Source organism: Crotalus tigris, unplaced genomic scaffold, assembly GCF_016545835.1.
Source record: "Crotalus tigris isolate CLP2741 ecotype Arizona unplaced genomic scaffold, ASM1654583v1 scf7180000017622.5263843, whole genome shotgun sequence".
Classification (NCBI taxonomy): domain Eukaryota; kingdom Metazoa; phylum Chordata; class Lepidosauria; order Squamata; family Viperidae; genus Crotalus; species Crotalus tigris.
The window spans coordinates 4222947-4243634 of record NW_024096517.1 but is presented as its reverse complement, the minus strand read 5'-3'; the positions used below and the strand labels follow the sequence as shown (position 1 = coordinate 4243634).

The 20688-nt window shown below is 43.2% G+C and overlaps 2 protein-coding genes across 2 annotated transcripts; one reads left to right on the top strand and one right to left on the bottom strand.

Moving 5' to 3' along the window:
* Positions 1-1294: 1294 nt before the first annotated feature.
* Positions 1295-12171, bottom strand: VAMP7 (vesicle associated membrane protein 7). Its single transcript, XM_039331527.1, has 8 exons — positions 12022-12171; positions 7548-7706; positions 7280-7337; positions 6029-6166; positions 5086-5176; positions 4607-4674; positions 3113-3205; positions 1295-2619 (listed from the first exon to the last, which is right to left on the bottom strand). The coding sequence occupies exons 2-8, from the start codon at positions 7691-7693 to the stop codon at positions 2551-2553; spliced, it is 663 nt and encodes a 220-aa protein (XP_039187461.1). The 5' UTR covers positions 7694-7706; positions 12022-12171; the 3' UTR covers positions 1295-2550.
* Positions 12172-12262: 91 nt separating this feature from the next.
* On the top strand, positions 12263-20686 carry LOC120302709 (DNA-directed RNA polymerases I and III subunit RPAC2-like). Its single transcript, XM_039331538.1, has 6 exons — positions 12263-12417; positions 13580-13677; positions 14507-14583; positions 15757-15839; positions 17331-17371; positions 17494-20686. Coding segments are annotated over exons 1-6 (345 nt in total). The 5' UTR covers positions 12263-12372; the 3' UTR covers positions 17495-20686.
* Positions 20687-20688: the final 2 nt, after the last annotated feature.

Sequence of the window (20688 nt, the reverse complement as noted above, 5' to 3'; positions counted from 1 at the left end):
CAACCATATTATTAACAACTGCAGTGATTCGCTTAACAAATGCGAATCACTTTGTGTAACAAGTCACTTTGTGTAACAAGCAAATGTCATAAAAGCTCACTTAGCAAATGTCTCACTTAGTAACAGAAATTTTGGGCTCAATTATGTTCATAGAGGACTAGCTACAGTAGACACTATCTTGAAATGACAAAATTAAGTGTCTTCTTTCAAATGAGATTCATTATGAAAATGTTGGAAGAAAAATAACACACTGACACGTAGCAAATGCATCAATCATGCTTTGATGCTGTTAAAGCCGAGGCAGTGACCCATAAAAACACACAATGAGAATTCATGAAGTAATTTTAAGCTTTCCTGTTAGTTAATTTGCCAAATGAATGAAAACAAATTTTGTATTTGTTTCCTGGCCTGTTGGGCTGAATGGTTTCCTTTTGATCCAGAAATGTTAATAACACTTAATTGTAGCCACACTGACTTAATCAGTAGGTAGAAGTATTTCTTGCTTAAAATACTTTGTGGATGAACTCACTGGTCATCTCCTGCAATAGGATGGAGACTTTAAACAATTAAGAATGGTTGTTATATAACTCTCTTTGCTTCCATTTATCCTGCCATGCTTCCTGAAATAACAGCTGAAACCTAAAGAGATGGACCAGAGCATTTCAAAGGGTCATCAGATAGTAGACCAGTGTTTCTCAACCTTGACAATTTTAAGGCATGTGGACTTCAACTCCCAGAATTCCACAGCCAGCAGTTGAAGTCCACATGCCTTAAAATTGTCAAGGTTGAGAAACACTGCAGTAGACGTTAAGTAAGACAATGTATAATCAGATGTTGAACAGGCACACCATAAAATGTTTTTGAAAAAAACCCTGAAAAAATGGCTATTAAATTATAAGTACTACTGAATGTTTACTTGTAAAGTAAGGGCTGGTCGGTATTTGATTTCAGATTTTCAAACCATTCTGTAAATCCTCAACACAATTTTGTTTAAACAAAAAATAAGGTTATGGGCAAAATACCACTTTGGACCACTTTTATAATTCACACTGGTGATAACCTATCTCTCCAGTACTGTACAACCTGCCACAATCACAACCAGTCTAAGATCAGGGAGCTACTGTCACCACATGAAGATCATAGCAATGCGAAAGTTTTTAGATAAGGGCTCAGTGTAAGCTCTGAAAAAAGCTCACCGATTTTCTACTTTTGGATCACTGTTTATCCAGAACTTAAAATAAGCAGCTCAGCTATCAGGAAGGTCTTTGACGAGAAAAACTGATTATCAACTGTCTGCAGTTAAGTACATTTATTTAAACAGATTTAACTTTATTTTACAATAATGCATCAGTGCATTTTATTAAAACAGGAGGAAGCAGCTTACATAAAGGCATTCAAAATGATAGAAAATTAACCACTGCTATTAACATTTTTTTTTAAAAAAAATGCACAATTAATTCAATGTTGGCTTGGTTCCTGCAAAGACATTTTGATGGAGAAGACCATGACTTTAGGAAACAAGGATAGGCGCACCGGGCTTGCTCTCTGCAGTATGCTGAGGAGAGCAAGCAGAGACTACCTAGAAAACTAGAATAAGATCCTAAAATACCAACACTTGGGGGAAGATTAAGAATCTTCCCAGTTATAAGATTCATCCTCATTTACATTATGCACGAATGAGAAGGGGTACAGTTTTTCACAAGTAATTTACACAGTTTTCGATTAAAAGTCGGTTTTCAATCCTTCATACTTCTCTATAACTTTTTCCTTGGAAATCAGTAGCGTGGGATCCCGTTCAGAATAGCTCCACTGTGCTCAAAGAGAAGAGGGCAGTCACTAATCCTGCACAGAGCGTGATCCTCTGGACATGCTAAAGCAGCTTTTAAGACACACCTCAGGAGATGAAGCCAGCGTGAACTACCGTATAGTTTGAAAGGACATTCCAAACGAGGCGAGAAGACAAACCCCAAGACACAAAAATTACAGATAGCAGCAGCAATGTTACAGCAATATTAATACTATACATTTACCAGTCACCCGAGTTGAAAAGTGGAACCCCCTTGAACAAAAGAGCCACAAAGGAAGCTTCGACGGAAAAGCTACAGCCTGTCATGAGTTTTAAGAAAGGCACTGCAGGAAAGAAGCCGTTTTAGTTAAGAGCTGATCACATCTCTGGGCTAGGTTTGTGAATAAGAACTCGGTCGACTTCGGTGGTCCCCCCACTCACATCTCAACCTAAGGTTTATGGGGCCTTCAGCATCCTCCAACCTGCTCCAGCAGCACTCAAAGGACAGTAAAGTGCAAAGCATGATAATGCAGATACTTAGAGCCTCCCGTCTGTCCACGCCCTCCTCTTCTTCCTTCAGGAAGTCATGTGCTGTTTCAGAGAAAAACAACCTTTGGGTTTTGAAGGAGTAGACCCATCTCCTTACAAGGTGATAAGGCAAAAAAAGACTCAAGTGTCCTGGAAGGATGAAGAGTGTGAAAGTCCACATTTGATGACCTACATTCCTGTGTGTGTGCTTTCATGTGATGGATCGGCTCAGACAGCTATTTCTTCACACAGTTGGGCCAGGAGAGGCCCCCGCAGGCAGCCGACACAATGATGTAAATGATGACCTGTGGGGGAGAAAGCATTTAGCACAGTGGTTCTCAACCTTTCTAATGCCGCGACCCCATAATACAGTTCCCCATGTTGTGGTGACCCCCAACCACTTATACATCACCGGGTGCCAGGGGCGTGGCCAAAGAAAAGGGGGAAAAAATGGCGGACAACCTTGTTTGGCGACCCCCGTGAAATGGTCGTTCGACCCCAAATGGGGTCCCGACCCACAGGTTGAGAACCACTGGTTTAGCAACTTCCGTCCCTCCACGTATCACTGCAACTAGCACTGCACTGCAACGATAGACTAGCTGCTTGAGCGGGCAACTGCACTGCAGCAAAAGCCACCTCAGTATTTTTCTCGTTCAAACGGGATGTCCTTCCATAAGGGAATACATCCCCTCGCGGCCCATTAATTCTTGCAGACCAGCACAAGGATAAAGGGACATACAGTAATTTCCTTTTATAGCCAGGGGAGTTTCCTCCCTTTTGTATCGGAGAACAACTTACAATTGATACGATGACAACTATGATGGTGAGCTTGAGGTTCTTCATGCACATTGCTCGGGCCAGGTTCCTGCTCGTCGTTTTGAAAGTGACAGACTGGAGGAGAAAAGCACAGAAGAGGATTGAACACAGACTGTACTCAACGTTTCATCCAAAAACGGGATTATATGCAACTGTTGTTTTAATTCATACTTTCAACGTATGTTCTGGAATGCCTTTTCATCTTTTTTATAAGTCTCCTATCCAAATACTGTTTGACTTTCGCTGCAAGATCATAGCAGAAGTAAGCACATTGCCCTCTGCTGGAAGTTCTTGACTAGGCTTTGGTGACATCCAGAACACAAGTAGTCCTCACTTAATGAATCTAATGGGGACAGACAACTGTCACTAACCCACATGGTCGTTAAGCAAAACATCACGGGACTGCTTAACAACAGCAGTTCTGGCAATCCCGTTTACTGTCATTGAGGAAGTCCTACACAGTTCCTAGGTCGCAACCTGGATCCAAGATAAAGGACTGGCCCCACTTCAAGCCCTCTGCCCCATCTCTCTCCTTTTGGCTACCCTGCCTGCCACCAGACCGGGTACCATGGGGTATGAGGGGCAGTTTTAAATGCAGACAGACCCACATTTTGCTCATGTGACTGCAGGGAACTGCAACAGCTAGGACTTCAGGGACTGATCCCAAGTACATTCAGCAGTCATAACTTCAAACAGTTGCTGAATGAATGGATGCTAAGTGAGGAACACCCCTATTCCCAACTGCTGATTTTTAGGCAATGTTATTCCCAAGAACAGCTGCCTTTGCCTACGTTAGACTGCTTGATTTCTCTCTGCATGGTCAAAAGATTCTGCCGACTACCACATGTTAATTTTGCTCTATAAAGGGAAATATTTGGCTAGGTAAATAGAACTCCAGTGAAGAAACATCTGACTTTCCCGTCCCAAATACCAAGATTAGAAGATAACTTTCTGAAAACATCCGATCTATGTTCTAGTTCAGTGGTTCTCAACCTGTGGGTCGGGACCCCATTTGAGGTCGAACGACCATTCCACGGGGGTCGCCAAACAACGCAGTCTGCCATTCCCCCCCCCCTTTTCCTTAGCTGTGCTACTCCCTTTTATTCTATTGGCTTTTGAAAGCCAGTAGAATAGACTCTCTTGAATAGAGTCTAATTCTATTGGCTTTCAAAAGCCAATAGGAATTGTCCAGGCTGTCTCTGCCCTGCTGAGCCCGCCAAAAATCCCATTCTGCAAACGGTGCTGCACCAGTTGAGTAGTCCTTGACTTACGACCGGTTGAGTAGTCCTCGACTTGCGACCAGTTGGGGGTCGCGGCATTAAAAAGGTTGAGAACCACTGTTCTGGAACGTAGCTAGTTCAAGAAAAAAACGTGTCCTATATACATTTTCATTCCCTTCCTCAAACAACCCTGCAGGCCTTCCTCTTAGCCCAGAACCGATCCAAAAGAATTCACCCCACCAGCTCCAGAACTTACTGAATCCACAAGATTTTCCGTTTTGTCTATCAGCAGTTCCAGCTTTTCTCCTCTTTGAGCTACGAGATCTTGGATGAAAGAGAGAGCAATTATAAGAACTCCAAGGGAAAAGCAATTTTCCAACGCTCCCATTTTCTTAAACCACCAAAACTGAATTAACAGGACTGCACTGTATTCGGTTTCTGGCCCAGGTACTTGATTTAATTACACCTGGAGCAAGTTCCTTAAATCAAGAGCTTGGAGTCTGAGGCACCCCTATTAGAAGCTAATGGGAGATCCAGCTAATTGGGAAGCTAACATAACTGTGCAGCTCAAGCAAGAACAGAAGTAAGGCAAATTACTTGTTTTGTTCCACCCACTCTTTTTGCTAAATAAGTTGAAATGCAGGCCACACACTTCCTTTCCCATGAAGCATCAGTCCTTGCCAAATACATCTTTAATGGTATACAGAGGTCTAAATACACCTTGGTCACCCATACCTATATTGCGGACCATGATCCCTTTCAGCTCATCCACCTGAGCCTGTGTCTCTACCATCTGATCAGGACCTTTGTTCTCAGAGTGATATTTCTAAATGAAAGAAGAACAGTGGAAATTGGAGCCACGTTTTAAGAAAGCCAAATTAAAGAATATGCCAAGACCTGCACTGGGACAGTGGCTAGATGAGCTAAGTTAAGTTTAATCGCCTGGAAAGATAGCAGGATAGAAGTCCTCAGCAGCTACAAAGCTATCTTGTAGAATATTGAGCAGAGTTGGAGAGGACTGAATTACGGTTAAACATTAAATTACCTAAACGGCAACACCCGTTCTGCAGTGGGACAGCCATACCCCAGGAAACGGTGAGCTCGCCTTCACTTAAAAAGTATTTAAGCAAACTAAAAGGATTCCTTTCGTTTACAGTTTGTGACATAATCAGCCTCGCACTTTTCAAGGAAAGATACAAGGATCCCATTTAAATGAGCATACCCGTTTTTCTGGCCACCTAATGAGAAGGAAGGACTCACTGGAGAAGGGCCTAATGCTGGGAAAGATTGAGAGCAATAGAAGAAGAGGACGACAGAGAATGAGGTGGCTGGATGGAGTCACTGAAGAGGTAGGTGTGAGCTTAAATGGACTCCAGAAGATGGTAGAGGACAGGAAGACCTGGAGGAACGTCGTCCATGGGGTCGCGATGGGTCGGACACGACTTCGCAATTAACAACAACAAAACCTGTTTTTCTACGAGCAATTTTTTTAAAAAGGGGCAATGGTAATCCAACCTCAAAAACAACCCTTCGGGGTTTAAAGAAAACGGAGCCCCCGGTTTTCATTCATTCAACCTAGTCATCGTTAGATGGGTCTACATTCAATTCCAGAAGAGGCATGTATAGTTCCCGCTTCCCGAAAAGGAAGGATCTTTGGAATGAGGGTGCAGAATCTCACCAGCTGGGCTGCCAAAACACTGGAAAACTCGCTGTTCATGGCGTACGGCAGGGCGGTCTGTGCTCGGGAACCGTAGGTGGTCTGAAACCGCTTCTTGATTTCATTCAGGAATGTGAAAGCTCGGGAGCGCTCAAAGTTCTGAAGGCAGAACAAAACAGACGAGTGCGAATGAAACGCGACCGCCTGGGATGCTGTTTCTGGCGGAAAGCTAGAGCGGGTAGAGAATGACTAGAAAAGGCATAAATGGATCTAAGGCAGTGTTTCTCAACCTTGACAATTTTAAGGCATGTGGACTTCAACTCCCAGAATTCCACAGCCAGCATTGCTGGCTGTGGAATTCTGGGAGTTGAAGTCCACATGCCTTAAAATTGTCAAGGTTGAGAAACACTGATCTAAGCAATGTATCAGGGACAGATAATGAAGTCATTACCGTCAGAACAGCCATATTTCACCTGTCCTTCGCACTTACTAGCTGCCAGTCTGCCATGAACTATGGGAGAAAGGAGCCAGATGGGAGGGGGGGGGGAGACTAAATGACTCATCGGACCTTCTAGAGACACAACTTCAAGGTCACCCAGCTGGGAATGGCATGCAGGTCCCCACAGCCCAGTCTACGGTTGAAGAGACCGTTCCCAAAACAATTTATTTGAATATGATTCAACAATTGGGGGGGGGGACCAGTAATGGGAAGGGAGAAAGGGGGAAAAAGTTAAACCGGAAAAGTTTTGGCGTGTGAACCTCAATTCTGGCTTTGCTGTATTGTAATCCAAAGGTCCCCAACCTTTTGGGCACCACGGACCAGTTCCGTGGAGTGAGGTTTTCCCACAGACCGGAGGGGTGTGGTTTTGTGTGCTGCCTGCATCTTGCAGATGGGGCTTTGTTTGTTTGTGTGGACTGGTTGCTGGCATGCTGCGGCCCGCTACCGGTCCACAGACCGGGGGTTGGAGACCCCTGCTGTATTCCACTTCGTCTTTAGTAAAGTAAACCTTTCACACCCAATGGAGTTAAGGGTCGTTCTTGCTTAAGGGACCAAGACTGACAATTATTTTGGTAATAGCCAAGCCACCTTCAGTCCACCATTGCTTCTTGGCAGGATATATGTTTATCACAGTGAAAGGATGCAAGAGCCAATCTTTTCAGCACAGCCATCTCCCAGGGGTACACCAGTGCATACGCCCCTCTCCAGCGACCACCTTTAGAGAATGCAAATTTCACCAAGGGCCCCATCACAGCTTTTTCCCATATACTTACATCATCTGTGATGCAGAGGTATATAATCCGATCCTGACAGATATAGTGGAACAGATAACTGAAGGGAAAACAAGACACCAAGTATGTTTTCTGAGTAGTTGGTACAAACACACTCCAAGATTACTTGCACGTCAGCTGAAATGGGCACACTGAACCCTTTTTTTCCCTGCTCTCTTCCCCAGCCCAGCAGCAAAATGGCTCTTTTCATTTCGTCCCATTATTGGCTTTCAACATTTCCCCCCCCCCTTCCTCCCCAGAAAACACTCACTTTCCGTGGGAGTAGGTGAGCTTGTTGTTTTCGGAAGGTATCTTGGCCAGGATCTGCTCTGTAACCTCCAGGAAATTTCCTCCACACCATGCGTGCTTGGCCAGGATGGTGGAGCCCCTGGCTACAACAGCAAACAGGATCGCCATAGCTGGAGGCTGGCTGCAGGGACAAGAGACACAGAATGAAGAAGCTTTTCCACGGATCAAAGCACAGCTGCCGCCCCAGTATCACACAGTATGGGCCCCTATCATGTATACAGCTGGAAAAGACCAAAAACAATCCTAGGCAGAAATTCTACGAGAAGACCGTTCCCCCTTTTCAAATTCCATGGAAAAGCGCAGCCCTGTTCAACCAGAATCAACAGGCTCATTTTAAATATGCTTGTGTCTTATCAGTGACTTGCAAACCCCCTGTCATCTAAAACGTGCACGCCCAAATATGCAGGTAGTCCTTGACTTACAACCATTTGTTTAGTGACCGTCAAAGTTACAACAGCATGGGAAAAAGTGACTTATGACCGTTTTTTACACTTACAATCGTTGTCTCCACGATTAGACCCTCAAAATTAGGATGCTTGGAAATCGTTTCATATTTATGACGGTTGCCATGTCCCGGGGTCAGGTGATCACCTTTGGCAACCTTCTGGCAAGCAAAGACCATGGGGAGGCCAGGTTTAATTAACAACTGCACAGATTCACTTAACTGTGGCAAGAAATGTCATAAAACGGGGCAAAACCCATTTAACAACTGTTTCACTTAGCAACAGAAATTTTGAGCTCCGTTGTGGAGGTAAACTGAGGACTACCTATGCACACAGCCGAATTAACAGGTCTTACAGGATACACTCCATTGCTGGAATGAGTAGAGAGGAGAGGAAAGGAAGCAGATAATTAAACTGCCAGCTCTTTCCACTGAAGTGCAGGGATCAAAGTATTGGTCAATGTCCTAGCAGGTGCATTCCACTCTGCCTGCTTTGGTTATGTGCCAGGTCAGTGGTGGCGAGAGGACTCTGAACGTCCATAATTCCTTCAAGTAATCTAAGAGCAGTAGTCACATTGCTTTAAAAGACAATTTTAGCCATGGGCCATTGCATGAGATTTACACAGAGCAAGATGCAAGATGATCTAGTCAGCGTTCACTGAGTTAATACAGAATATTGTTCATGTTAATGGGAGGAAGTCCCCTTTAAAACTGACTGCCATGTTCCTCAAGTATTGGCTCTTCAACTTTATGGCTGTGATGACTACAGAAGCTATGCACACACATCGTGAGATTTGGATAACATAATCTAGTGACCACAGCTATCTTTATCCTTATAGGGCCAGCAGAATGTTAGGGCCTTGGGCCCGTTTTCCTGGACAGATGAATATAAGAAATAATCAACAAAGCCATAAGGCAGACACTCAGTCTGGGAATAGTAATATGTACAGATTATCTCCCATCATTGTTTAAACTCTTAGGACTAGAAGTACGAAGTTATATTACCCTGGAAAATGGCTCTCCCACGGTCTGTTTGCAACCTATCACACCATGAAATGAATGCAGAGTTTCTAAGGGCTTATCAGATCTAAAATCATTCAAAAACGTTTTTTAAAATCTCTCAATTCCACAGAGTAATTCAATACAGGTATATCCATGCATGGGGGAGCCTATTACTGCAGTAAGTCACAAAATGTAGATTTCCAGATCTTTGAAACTTTGGTTAACCAGAGATTTTTTACCATCACTCAAATGTAATTAATGAATATGCTGTAATTAATTTGAACTCATGAATAGGCAAATCTTATTCTGGTACAGAGTTAGACATTACAACAGATGATTTTGGGGGTGGGGGGGCAGTGAAGGAGTACACTGCACTACTAATCTTTACTTGGCTTCCGCCATCTCTGCTGCTATAGAAATGCTGCTATCAGCTTCCATTTCACTTTCCAGTTCCTTCCTAAAAGATAACAATATTACCGCACATTCAGGAACCACAAGATCAGTTCTTGCCCATATTGTCCAAACGCCTTGCCTGTTCAAGCTTTCCAGTGCAATAGACCAGAATCCCATTTGCTCAGCAATATTTCACATATTTGAAATGGTTGCCCTCACCCTGTGAATATTTAGCAAAGCTGTGTTCCATGTAAGTTCTACTTTTTTTTTGTATAATTTTCTGGAAATTAGAAGGCCATCAGTGTTAGTCCTAGATCCCTGTTGTGCAAAGTGACTAAGCAAAAAATGTTTTTCCTGATTTACTTCCACCAAACTTTTTTTATGCCTTCCTGATACTGCTAGTTTTATTCACTTTCACTTTATATCCAACTTAAAGCACTGACTTCTTTCCAGATTGTATTCTTATTTAGACACTATTCACTCTGTGAATGCAGCCCTGACATTTTGTATCAAGGAAGCAAAGTTATTTGTTCCTGGAATGTTGCAAACTCTCCCCCCACCAAACAAAAAACAAACAAACAAAAAAAACCTTTCCCTGCAATCACTATGCCCCCCAAAATACAGGGAGGACCATGACCTCACTATTTGCAATCCATATCCCTCCCTCTTATCTCAGCTAAAAAAGCTGCAAGAAATAGTAAACACTGTTCTTCTTCGCTTAAGAGTATGTTTTAGATGCTAAAAAAACCCAACCTTGGCACCTTTTCTATAAAGCTTTCAGTATCACCACTTAAAACCACATAAATAGATCCAGGCAGCCTGAAGAAATAACTTTCCTTCCCTCCCCCAGGTCAGATCTGACTACAAGACCTTCTGCACAGAGACCAGCTTTCTCAGATTCTGCAAAATGCTATAACTGACCTTCTCCCAAAAACAAACAAACAAACAAACCTGTAAGTCATTGTGAACACTGTTAAGTAACCGTTTACGTCAACTTTCTTTGATCTGCCACACTTCAGTTATAGTTACTTTTTGATTAAAAGATGAAGACTTGATGCATAGATTTATTAATTTAAACTTGTATGCCACAACTTTAGAAGAAAGTGAAAAGGGCAAATTAAATACGGTAAAAGAATTAAAGATGGTAATGACGATGGACCGGATGAAAAGAGCCTGAGTGAAGAGCCAGGATTGCCCATTGCTGCCTTCTGGGACCCTATTTATTATTATTGCAATCATTTTATTCAATTTGCCAGTTAAGTAAATCCACCATGATTTACCAATCTGGCTTACAGTGGTGGGATAGCTTAGTGGCCTCTCATCCTTTCCTAACCAGAAGGGATGTTGAACAATAAGGATCAGAACACATTTGGGAGACACAGCTGGGCCTGGGAAGTGAAGAGAGCCAGACTTTAACACAGCCCTGAGAGCTAGTATGGTGGAGTGAGATACTGGCTGAGAAACCAGGAGAAACTCTTAGGAATGAAAGCCAGCTGGGGTGATTAGATGCCCCTTACTCTGCCTTAGCCCACCACACAAGGTTGTTGTTGGGAGAAAATGGGAGGCAGGAGTTGTAGGCATGCTGGATGCCTTGAGTGATGAGAGAGATATGATAAATGATATAAGATGATAAATGATAGGGATAATAAATGATATGATAGGTAGGTAGATAGCTAGATAGATGATGATGGTGGATGGATGATAGATGGAGGATGATAGATAGATAGATAGATAGATAGATAGATAGATAGATAGATAGATAGATAGATGGAATAGATAGACAGATGGAATAGATAGATGGAGGCAGGATATAGACGATAAATGACAGCTAGCTAGCTAGCTATCAAAAGATGATAAAATGACAGACAGATGACATGAATATCCAGAGATGGATATACATTTATGGATACAGATATATCTAGATATGGCTATATCTACATTTTTATCCCGCTTTACCTCCATATCCACAGAGATACAGTGGGACAGAAACGCAACCAGAGCAGCCTAGCCCACTCCCCACGACTGTCGCCGGAAGAGAAAGTGGCCTCGTGCCTTTCACCGCCTGGAGCCCCCGCTTTCAACAGCAAAGACCGGGATTGAAGTCAAATAAATCAAGAAACGATCAAAAAAAAAAAAAAACACACCAGCTCAGCCATCCATCAGCGCCTCGGGCGAACCCCGCCTGCGCGCCACGCAAGGCCGGAGCCCGGGCCGAAAGGACGAAGCCCCGGCGAGGAAAGGAGGGGGGGGTCCGGGTTCCAGCCCCTCCTCGGCCACAAAAGCCACGGCGGGGGAGGGAACGTCCTACACCGCAGGAAGGTTGTTAGGGATCCCCCGACGGGTTTTGGAAGGGGGCGAAGGATGCTCAGGGGAGGGCTGGGGGTGACATGGCGACAGCGTTGCCATGGCGACAAGGCGTTGACCTGCCCCCTCCCCTCCGCTCCCCTCCCCGCACGTCCCGAGCGTTGCTGCCTCGTCCAGGAGCGGCAAGCGAGGCTGAAATCGGCCGAGCGGAACGGACCCGCCGCCGGCTCGGCTCTCGGCGGGCGCAGACGCGGAAGGAAGCCCCCGCTCGCCCGCTCCCCCCCCCCGCCCCTACCTTGATGGGCGCCCGCCGGGAGCCCCGTTTCGCCCCCCCCCGTTCTCCGCCGCGTCTTTCGCCGAAGACACCAAGGCCACGTGAGCTTCCGCCGCAGGCCGCCGAGGCTTCTGGGAAACCGAGTCCGGCCGCCAGAGGCCGGCGCAAAGCCAGAAGCCGCGCCACGGCCGCGTTTTGCTGCTGGGAAGCGTAGTTCTTTCGCGCGGGGAGAGGCGGAAGTAGCCTCCGATTGGACAATTGGGAGGAAGTCAGGAGACTGCGCCTGGGAGGGGCGTTTGACCCCTTCAGCGGCTCCCTGGCTTGGAGATTGCGGCTCCCGGCATCCCCTGCGCCCCTGCGCATGCGGGAGAGATGGGGGACGAAGAGGAGAAGCAGCAGCCGCGCGTGCTGCAGATGGTGAGCCCGGGCGCGGGGAGGCGGGTAGCGTCTTCATAGATACACACACACACGGGTGTGTGTGTGTGTGTGTATGGGTATATATGTGTGTGTGTGTGTATATGTATGTATGTGTGTGTGTGTATGTATATATGTGTGTGTGTATATATTTGTATATATATATATATATGTGTGTCTGTGTATGTATATAAATATGTGTGTGTGCGTATATATATATATGTGTATGTGTACATATGTATACATATAATATACATATATATATATACACACACACATGGGGGTGTGTGTGTATGGGTGTATATGTGTGTGTGTATATGTATATATATGTGTGTATATATATATATGTGTCTGTGTATGTATATAAGTATGTGTTTGTGTGTGCGTATATATATATATATATGTGTATGTGTACATATGTATACATATACATACACATACATATGTGTGTGTATATGTATATGTGTGTGTGTGTGTGCGTATATATATGTGTATGTATATATGTTCTACTTTTTATAATCTCTTTTGAGATTATATTTTTTATCAGACAATGCTCCTGGGTCTTTTGAGGGCTATTGTAGCAGGCGGAAATCCATCAGGTGAAGCCTTTACCTAGGCTTTTTAGTTATTCAAAAGCCATCCTCATCCCAATTAGCAATTGCCAGTGCTAAGCAAGGTGGTTGTTAAGGGGGTGCCCCAGTTTACGACTGTTTTGCCACTGTTGTTAAGCGAATCACTGCAGTTGTTAATGAATCTGGCTTCTCCCATTGACTTGGCTGGTCAGGAGCTGGATGGGAAGGTGGCAAAAAGTGATCAGATGACCCCAGGACAGTGCAACTGTCATAAATACATCCCAGTTGCCGAATACCCAAAGTCTGATCACACGACCCTGGGGGTGTTCCAACAGTTGCCACTGAAAAACGGCCAGGAGTCCCTTTTTTCAGTGCCGTTGTAACTTCAAACAGTCACTGAACAAATTATTGTAAGTTGAGGACTACCTGTGTAATAGCTGGGGAATAGATGGATAGATAGAGAGAATAAGTAGAAGAACGGAATGATGTTCCACCATTTAACATAGGTATACTGCTCTTAAGACATTTTTGCCCAAAGAAACCCCTCCATTTCCTTTCAGCCTCTGATTTTATTTCTCTTCCTCTGTCTGTAGGTACGAGCTGAGGGGTCGGATAAGACCTGTGTCACATTTGTGCTCAACAATGAGGACCACACCCTCGGCAATTCTTTGAGATACATGATTATGAAAAAGTAAGTAAAGGGTTCCGTTGCAGGGGGGATTCCCACTTTTCTTAGTAGGACAAAAAACTTCAAAGCATGCAGGGCCACTCCTATAACACCTCTTTACAACTCCTTAAAATAGCTGGGTCTTTTCCTGGAATTCTGCAAAGCTAAGTGAAATCACATTTTGTTGAAGCACCCCTGGGCAAACTTTTAAAGCACCTTTTAGCCTCAGATTCAAAGCATTGCTACCACCCTATCTCATAATCTCCTTATTGCCATTTGGAGACACCCGATACAGTTGATGCTTAGCAGGAAACTGTTGTTTGCTTAACTGTGATTTGCTAAAAAGATAGGTGGGTTTCTACTGTGCATCAAATCACACAATAGCTTTGTATAGCTGTGCTTTTATATGAATCCAAACCTCTTAAAATAGTATTTGGACAAAGTAGAGGATTGTTGACTGGCTCCAATAACTTAGCGTCAACATTGATATGAGGTTGGAGATGGTTATTTGTCATCTCCACTTCTGAAGAAGTAACTGACATTGGCCAAAACAGCTTTAGTCAATTTTACCACCCCAGCTTAAGTGTTGGTTTTGTGAATACAATTTTGCAATGGATTGATATTTTCTTTGGTCCCCCCCAGGCGTCACACAAAAATCACTGTCCCAAAAAAATGGGTTAGGCCCTCTGAATGGGAGTATGTTCCCTTGTCCATTAGACAGCATACATCTGTTTGAGTACTAAATATAGAGTTTAACCTTCCCTGATGTATGATTTTTCAGAGCATCAGATACATAAGAGAACATTATTTGATTTTCCTCTCTGCCTCTGTTATAATCTTTGTTCCCTTGCAGCCCTGAAATTGAGTTTTGTGGTTATAGCATCACTCATCCCTCAGAAAGCAAAATCAACTTCCGCATCCAGACCAGAGGTGAGAGCACCGCGTCCTGGAGATCTGACAGAATTGGCCGGCCAGCTTTTTACTTTCATGAGAAACCTCGTGCCAGCTTCCTCTGCTCATGGGTTCCATTGCTCTAGGGAAGCTTGTCTTTCCAGAATGATAAACCGCAGCACGAGGATTGTGTCTATAAAAGCCCCGTGCAGAAAGTGTAGCTTGTGTTAAAGCAAATTTTTCTTTGGCCTCCTGATGGCCTTATGTCAAGCATTTCAGCTTTCATTCTTTCTTTTTCATTTCTACAGAGAGGAGGTTTAAAGGCCAAGCAATTCTCTTAAGTCTTGCAGAAATTTAAGACATTCTTCCCTCCTTAAAATGAAATATACTTTGAATGCCCCCATTACAAATTGGATTCTTTCCTCACCCAGTGTAGCCTTTGACATCTCATTTGGACTCTGGTATGACTCCCGAACCAAGATAATTTTTGCATGTTGTCTTAGAATGTAAGATATTGGCTAAGAGACTGAGGAACTGAAAGTTCTCAGATAAATCCTGCTTCTGGTATGAATTTGAACAATCCTCCCCAACTCTTGAGATCCTTTCCCTCCGGTTTAAGGGAGGCTAGCGCTAAGCACAGAGTTTGCTCTGGATGGTAGTAAAATAGTATATGTGAAATGGATCGACCTACAGATGCTACACAGACCTTTGGATAAGTTGGCTGTTTGCCTTCCATTACCAAGAATTGCATGCAAGGATATATGCAGAATATATAGGCAGCAGAAACTGCGGGGGAGGTCGAAAAAGTCAAAGTCCCACCCATTGCATGACGTAAGTCCGAAGGGGCGGGCCTTTGTTTGCGCTGGTATTGGCTGCCATCTTGACTTAAACAGGCAAGGAAGTCAATTGGTGGGAGATGCAGGAGGCTTAGCTCCTTTTCTGGTCTTCCATGCTCATGGCAGAAGGGGAGTTTAAAAAAATGCAGCCTAATAATTATTGTTCACATTACTAATTTACAAGGGAAATACATGAATTGGTGGAGAAGTTATTTTTATCCTACTGGGGCCCTGGGAGATTTGTATGGATTCTAGCGTTTCATGTTGCTATTTCATGATTTTGACAATCTCACTGATGTGACCTAGAGACTGGTGGTGGGAGCAGCGTAAAAATAATGTGGCAGAAATAAAATTGATCTCTTCTCTGATCCCCCAGGGGGTCTACCTGCTATAGATGCCTTCCAGAAAGGACTAGAAGACCTCACGGGCGTCTGTCAGCATGTGCTTAGCACATTCGAGGTGAGTCTGAGCGATTTGCCCAACAGAGAAGTATATATTACATGTTAGAGGAAAGAAATGTAGAAGGCTGCAGGGGACACTTAGATCAACGGTTCTGAGATTTCTGAATGGAGCAGGGAGTAAGAAATTTGATACAGAACATCTTGAAAACCCCAAACTTTCATTGGACAGTGATAATTGGGGGTTGCCAAAGTGAGCAAGAGGGTGCACTGTGTGATATAAGAAAGCCTGGGCAGAAATAGCACTAAGACTTGTATACCATCTCATAGTGCTTTACACCACTCTCTGAGTGGTTTACAATGTAAAAGCATTATCTGCATATTGCCCCCAACAATCTGGGTCCTCATTTTACCGGCCTTGGAAGGATAGAAGGCTGAATCAGTCTTCTTGAGCCAGTTGGACTCGAACTCCAGGCTTTGGGCAGAGTTAACCTGCAATCCTGCACTTTAGCCCCTGCGCCACCATGTTCACCATGTGCCATGCGCCGTCTTGCCAACTTTGTCCCCCTCCCTACAGAGGCTACTCCCATTATATATAATGAAATGTATATATCGTTTTGGTCTAAAATAGAATGTTCAAGGGGTGGCTGTCATATCTACACCTGTAGCATAGCTGGGGCCGTGTTTCGAGCAGTTGGTCTTCCCATCTCATTAATCCCAGGAACATAGAATAGAAATGGAATGGAATGGAATGGAATGGAATGGAATAGAATAGAATAGAATAGAATAGAATAGAATAGAATAGAATAAGGAATAGAATAGAATAGAACAAGGAATAGAATAAAACAAGGAATAGAATAGGATAGAACGGAATAGAATAGAATAGAATAGAATAGAATAGAATAGAATAGAATAGAATAGAATAGAATAGAGCTGGAAGGGACCTTGGAGGTCTTCTAGCCCAGCCCCCCGCTTAGACAAGTGACTGTCTAGCCTCTTCTTAAAAACCTCCAGTGATGGAGCGCCCACGATTTCTGGTAGCAAGCTGTTCCACTGGTTAATTGTCCTCAGTCAGGAAGTTTCTGCTTAATTCCAGGTTGCTTCTCTCCTTGATCAGTTTCCAACCATTGTTTCTCGTCCTGCCCTCTGGTGCTCTGGTGAACAAAGTGACCCCCTCTTCTTTGTGGCAGCCCCTCAAATACTGGAACACTGCTATCATGTCCCCCACCCCCGAGTCTTTTTTTCTCTAGGCTGGCCATACCCAGTTCCATTCTCCTGCCAGATGCTCCTGTGAAGAGCCTACGTTCCATTCGAAGGAGACTGGAATCGGGGTCACCTGAAGCGTGAGAAGGGCAGGAAATAATTTTTATAAATAAGTAAAAAAATACATAAATGAGGAGATCCTAACAAAGCCGTTATTAGTGGCCATTTTCAGGCTAGGATGGTGTAGCAACAGATGTCTGCTAATCAAGGGACTGGACTGACTTTTGCTGAAGTGCTTATCTCTGATTCTGTCGCCTAAAAAGTTCAGAAACTTTGTTTTCTATTACAGGCAAGTGTAGAAGAATACAAGAATGATGTGAGAATGCAATAGTACGTCGACACCTGCATAAAGGATAAACCTCTGCGTAGAGCAACGGGTTTGGGCACTATGTCTTATTAAAAGACATTTGGTTGTGTTTTTTTTTAAAAAAAAAAATCTCTTTTTTTCTAAGGCCTGCGTGACAGAATCTTCATTCTCCCTTTAGTGGTTTAATGCCTCTTTTCGTCAGGAAGTGCTGAGAATTCTACGTTAATACTGCAGGATTTGTATCAACGGTGGTAACTCTTCAAGATGTCAGGTTTGTGATTGGCCCAAAGTGTATCTTTTCACCTGACCAGCTGAATCTGAAATCTCTTTTTAAAGCTATCACAATAGCTGCGTATGATGTTCTCCTCAGAACCACTGGGGGCCTGAGGTGCCCATATAAATAAAAAAAAGGTATCTGAAGGACATCCAGCTGGGGAAGACTTCTTGTGGACTAGCTTCTGACAGTGGGGACATCTAAGATCATGGGGATGGTCGTTCCACTCTCTTCTGCACTGAAATATGTTTCCTGTTTTGGTTGCCATAATACAAGAAGAATGTTGAGAGTGTTTAGAGAAGAACAAAAAAGGTAACGAGGGACAATCCTACAAAGAACGGTTCAGAGAAATAAGTACAGGTAGTCCACGACTTAACGGCCGCAATTGAACCCAAAATTTCTTGTTCCTAAGTGAGACATTTGTTAAATGATTTTTTCTTTGAAGACATTTTGCTTTTCATCCAAGAAGCTTCTTCAGCTTCTTCAACTCTGAAATCTGGGCACTCCAGCACTGGAGGTTTTTAAGAAGATACTAGATAGTCACTTATCTGGAATGTATAGGTTCTCCTGCTTGAGCAGGGAGCTAGAGTAGAAGACTTCAAAGGCCCCTTCCTATTCTACTCTACTCTACTCTAAAAACAAGAAAGTCCAGTTGCCTTTTGAAAAAGCACTTTTGAGACAACCATGATTTGGATGACTGAGACTCGCTATAAATATTTGCGTAAATCTTTACCTTAATTCCTTGCCTCAGTCTTTCATTTGTAAGCGGTTTTGGTTTGCATTGAATAAATAATACAAGGTTTTTCCATGCCAAAGTGTACAACTGAACAAAAAGCAAGGGAGTTTTCTCTCAAAGGTTCAGATGCTGTTGCTAATTGTGTTCTTTCCAGGCTGTTGATAGCTATGCTGCTTCTAATCTATTGATTGAATCATTTCAGCTACAATTGTAGACCTGAGATCAGTTAGAACAAATGTTGCCATCACTAATACCTGCAACCTTTTAAAGCAGTATTTTATTCAGAAAAAAGAAATGACCGTTATTTTAGTCCACATTAAACACACATTATGGTTTACATAGACTGTCAAAAAATCCTAAATCATAATATTATATTGAGATTATTACAAATTCTTTAGAGGCTACTTGAGTTCGAAGAAGAGAGCACGGTTGCTATTGTTTGGATCAGCTGGAATTTAGGAATATTTTGATTCAAAATTAAATCTCTCTTGGCTTGCCAAACAGATGGCCTCTGTGCTAGGTGGGAATTTCAGATGTTGAAATCTGGAAGGTTGTGGAAAGCTACTCTAGTAGAGGCCTAAAGCTAATTTAACACTACAGGTAGTGCTCAATGTATGACAACTTGTTTAAGAACTGTTTAAAGTTTTGATAGTGTCAGAAAAAGCAACTTGCAACCCTCCTCAAAGTTACGAATGTCGCGGTCACCTGATCACAATTTAGGCACTTGGCCACTGGCTCACATTCATAATGGCTGCAGCGTTTTGCAGTCCCGCGATCACAAATTCTGCCCTTCCAAGCTGGCTTCTGACAAAATCATTTGGGGAACCTGGATTTGCTTAATTGTGATTCCCTTAATGATGATATGATTCACTTTAACAACCATAGTAAATTGGTGGTTGTATTGGTCCAGCCACGTCACTGACTTCTCCAACCACATTGCTTAGTGCAAAAGTCTGGTCCCAACCGTTGTAAGTTGTAAGGACTTATGTCTATGAAGTTTAGCCTGAAGGAAAGAAAATAAACTTGATGGGAACTATTCCCACTAAATGGATCTGGGATTATCATTTCAGTTTTTTATCAGTAAAATATTTAATTCACTTCCTGACATGAGGAACATAATGAGAGCAAAGCTGCCTGTATAAAGAGGGTAGGGGTGAGGGATAAAGATAGAAATATTAGCAAGATCCAAAACAGAAGCAACCTTTCAGGATTTGCTTTTGTATCCTAAGCAAAGAAATCTTTCTAAATAGGAGAATATAACACATACAATGAGCTAATAGGTTGGCAACATACTAGAACAGGGGTCCCCAATCTGTGGGTCATGAAGGGTTTATAACGGCCCTGGAAACGGCCAGCAAGCATGCACACGCATCCTTGCGTGAGCAGTAGGCCAGCGCATGTACGTACTCCATTTGCGTGAGTTGCAGGTGTGCATGCATGCCGATTGCAGAAGCTACATGCATGTGTGTTTGTCGGCCACTTGCTGGTCCACAAAGCTGGAAATGTTGGGGAACTCTGTACTAGAATGTCTGCACAAAGGGATTGGGACATATATATATACATATATACATACATGTTTCTGGCGTGGTAAAAAGTGGTAAAATCTTGCAATGTTGCTTTCAAGATTTATGACATTTGGGGGCAGAGACGCTCTTTGTCAAACAGAACTTTTATTTCGATTTGGTGTCATCTTGTTCTTGAGAGAGTTGACTAGGTTCATGAACTATGTTGAAAGCTTGTGGCTCACTCTGATGGATAACTCCACCCATGTTGTTGATGGTTTTGTTAACTTGGATTCTAGCAAAACAAGATTCCACCAACTATTAGTGAGTCGGACATGCATTTGGATTTATATGAGACTTGCTCCAGATCTTCAGCTTCATGGGTAATGTGTTTTTCTAGGTCATCTCAAGTTTATTATCCTCTAGAACAGTAAAATAAAGTCCCAGTATTTCTTGTAGGGTCTATTTCCTGACATGACCTAAACTGGACAGGTTATTATCAACCTTGAAAGCCAGAAAGAGTTTCTCTCCCTCTTATGACATAGCCAATCAAGGCAGGTCAATCTTGAATTGCATTATCACAGCCTCTTGTTTTTCTGGGTCAAGCTGATGTTTTCGTAACAGTTGTTGCACGCCTTCTCCAAGGTTATTGTCCACACAAACCTCTGCACCTAATGATCATGCTACTCTGCAATTTTAGGTGTTAACAATAACTTTCTCCAAGGTTATTGTCCACCTGTTATGGATCTTCCTACATTTTGTCCCCACTACAAGAACTGTGTAAAGTAGGTTAAGCTGATATAGAATAGAATAGAAGAGAATAGAAGA

What these genes read in the sequence shown, in the direction of transcription:
- LOC120302709 (XM_039331538.1), top strand. Translation starts at nt 12,373, where the DNA reads ATGGGGGACGAAGAGGAGAAGCAGCAGCCGCGCGTGCTGCAGATG. An exon ending in CTTCCGCATCCAGACCAGAG is followed by an intron (nt 14,584 to 15,756) that starts GTGAGAGCACCG and finishes CTGATCCCCCAG; the next exon opens with GGGGTCTACCTGCTATAGAT. An exon ending in ATGTGCTTAGCACATTCGAG is followed by an intron (nt 15,840 to 17,330) that starts GTGAGTCTGAGC and finishes TTTCTATTACAG; the next exon opens with GCAAGTGTAGAAGAATACAA.
- VAMP7 (XM_039331527.1), bottom strand. Translation starts at nt 7,693, where the DNA reads ATGGCGATCCTGTTTGCTGTTGTAGCCAGGGGCTCCACCATCCTGGCC. An exon ending in CTCACCTACTCCCACGGAAA is followed by an intron (nt 7,338 to 7,547) that starts GTGAGTGTTTTC and finishes TTTTCCCTTCAG; the next exon opens with TTATCTGTTCCACTATATCT. An exon ending in TAGTTGTCATCGTATCAATT is followed by an intron (nt 2,620 to 3,112) that starts GTAAGTTGTTCT and finishes TCTCCCCCACAG; the next exon opens with GTCATCATTTACATCATTGT.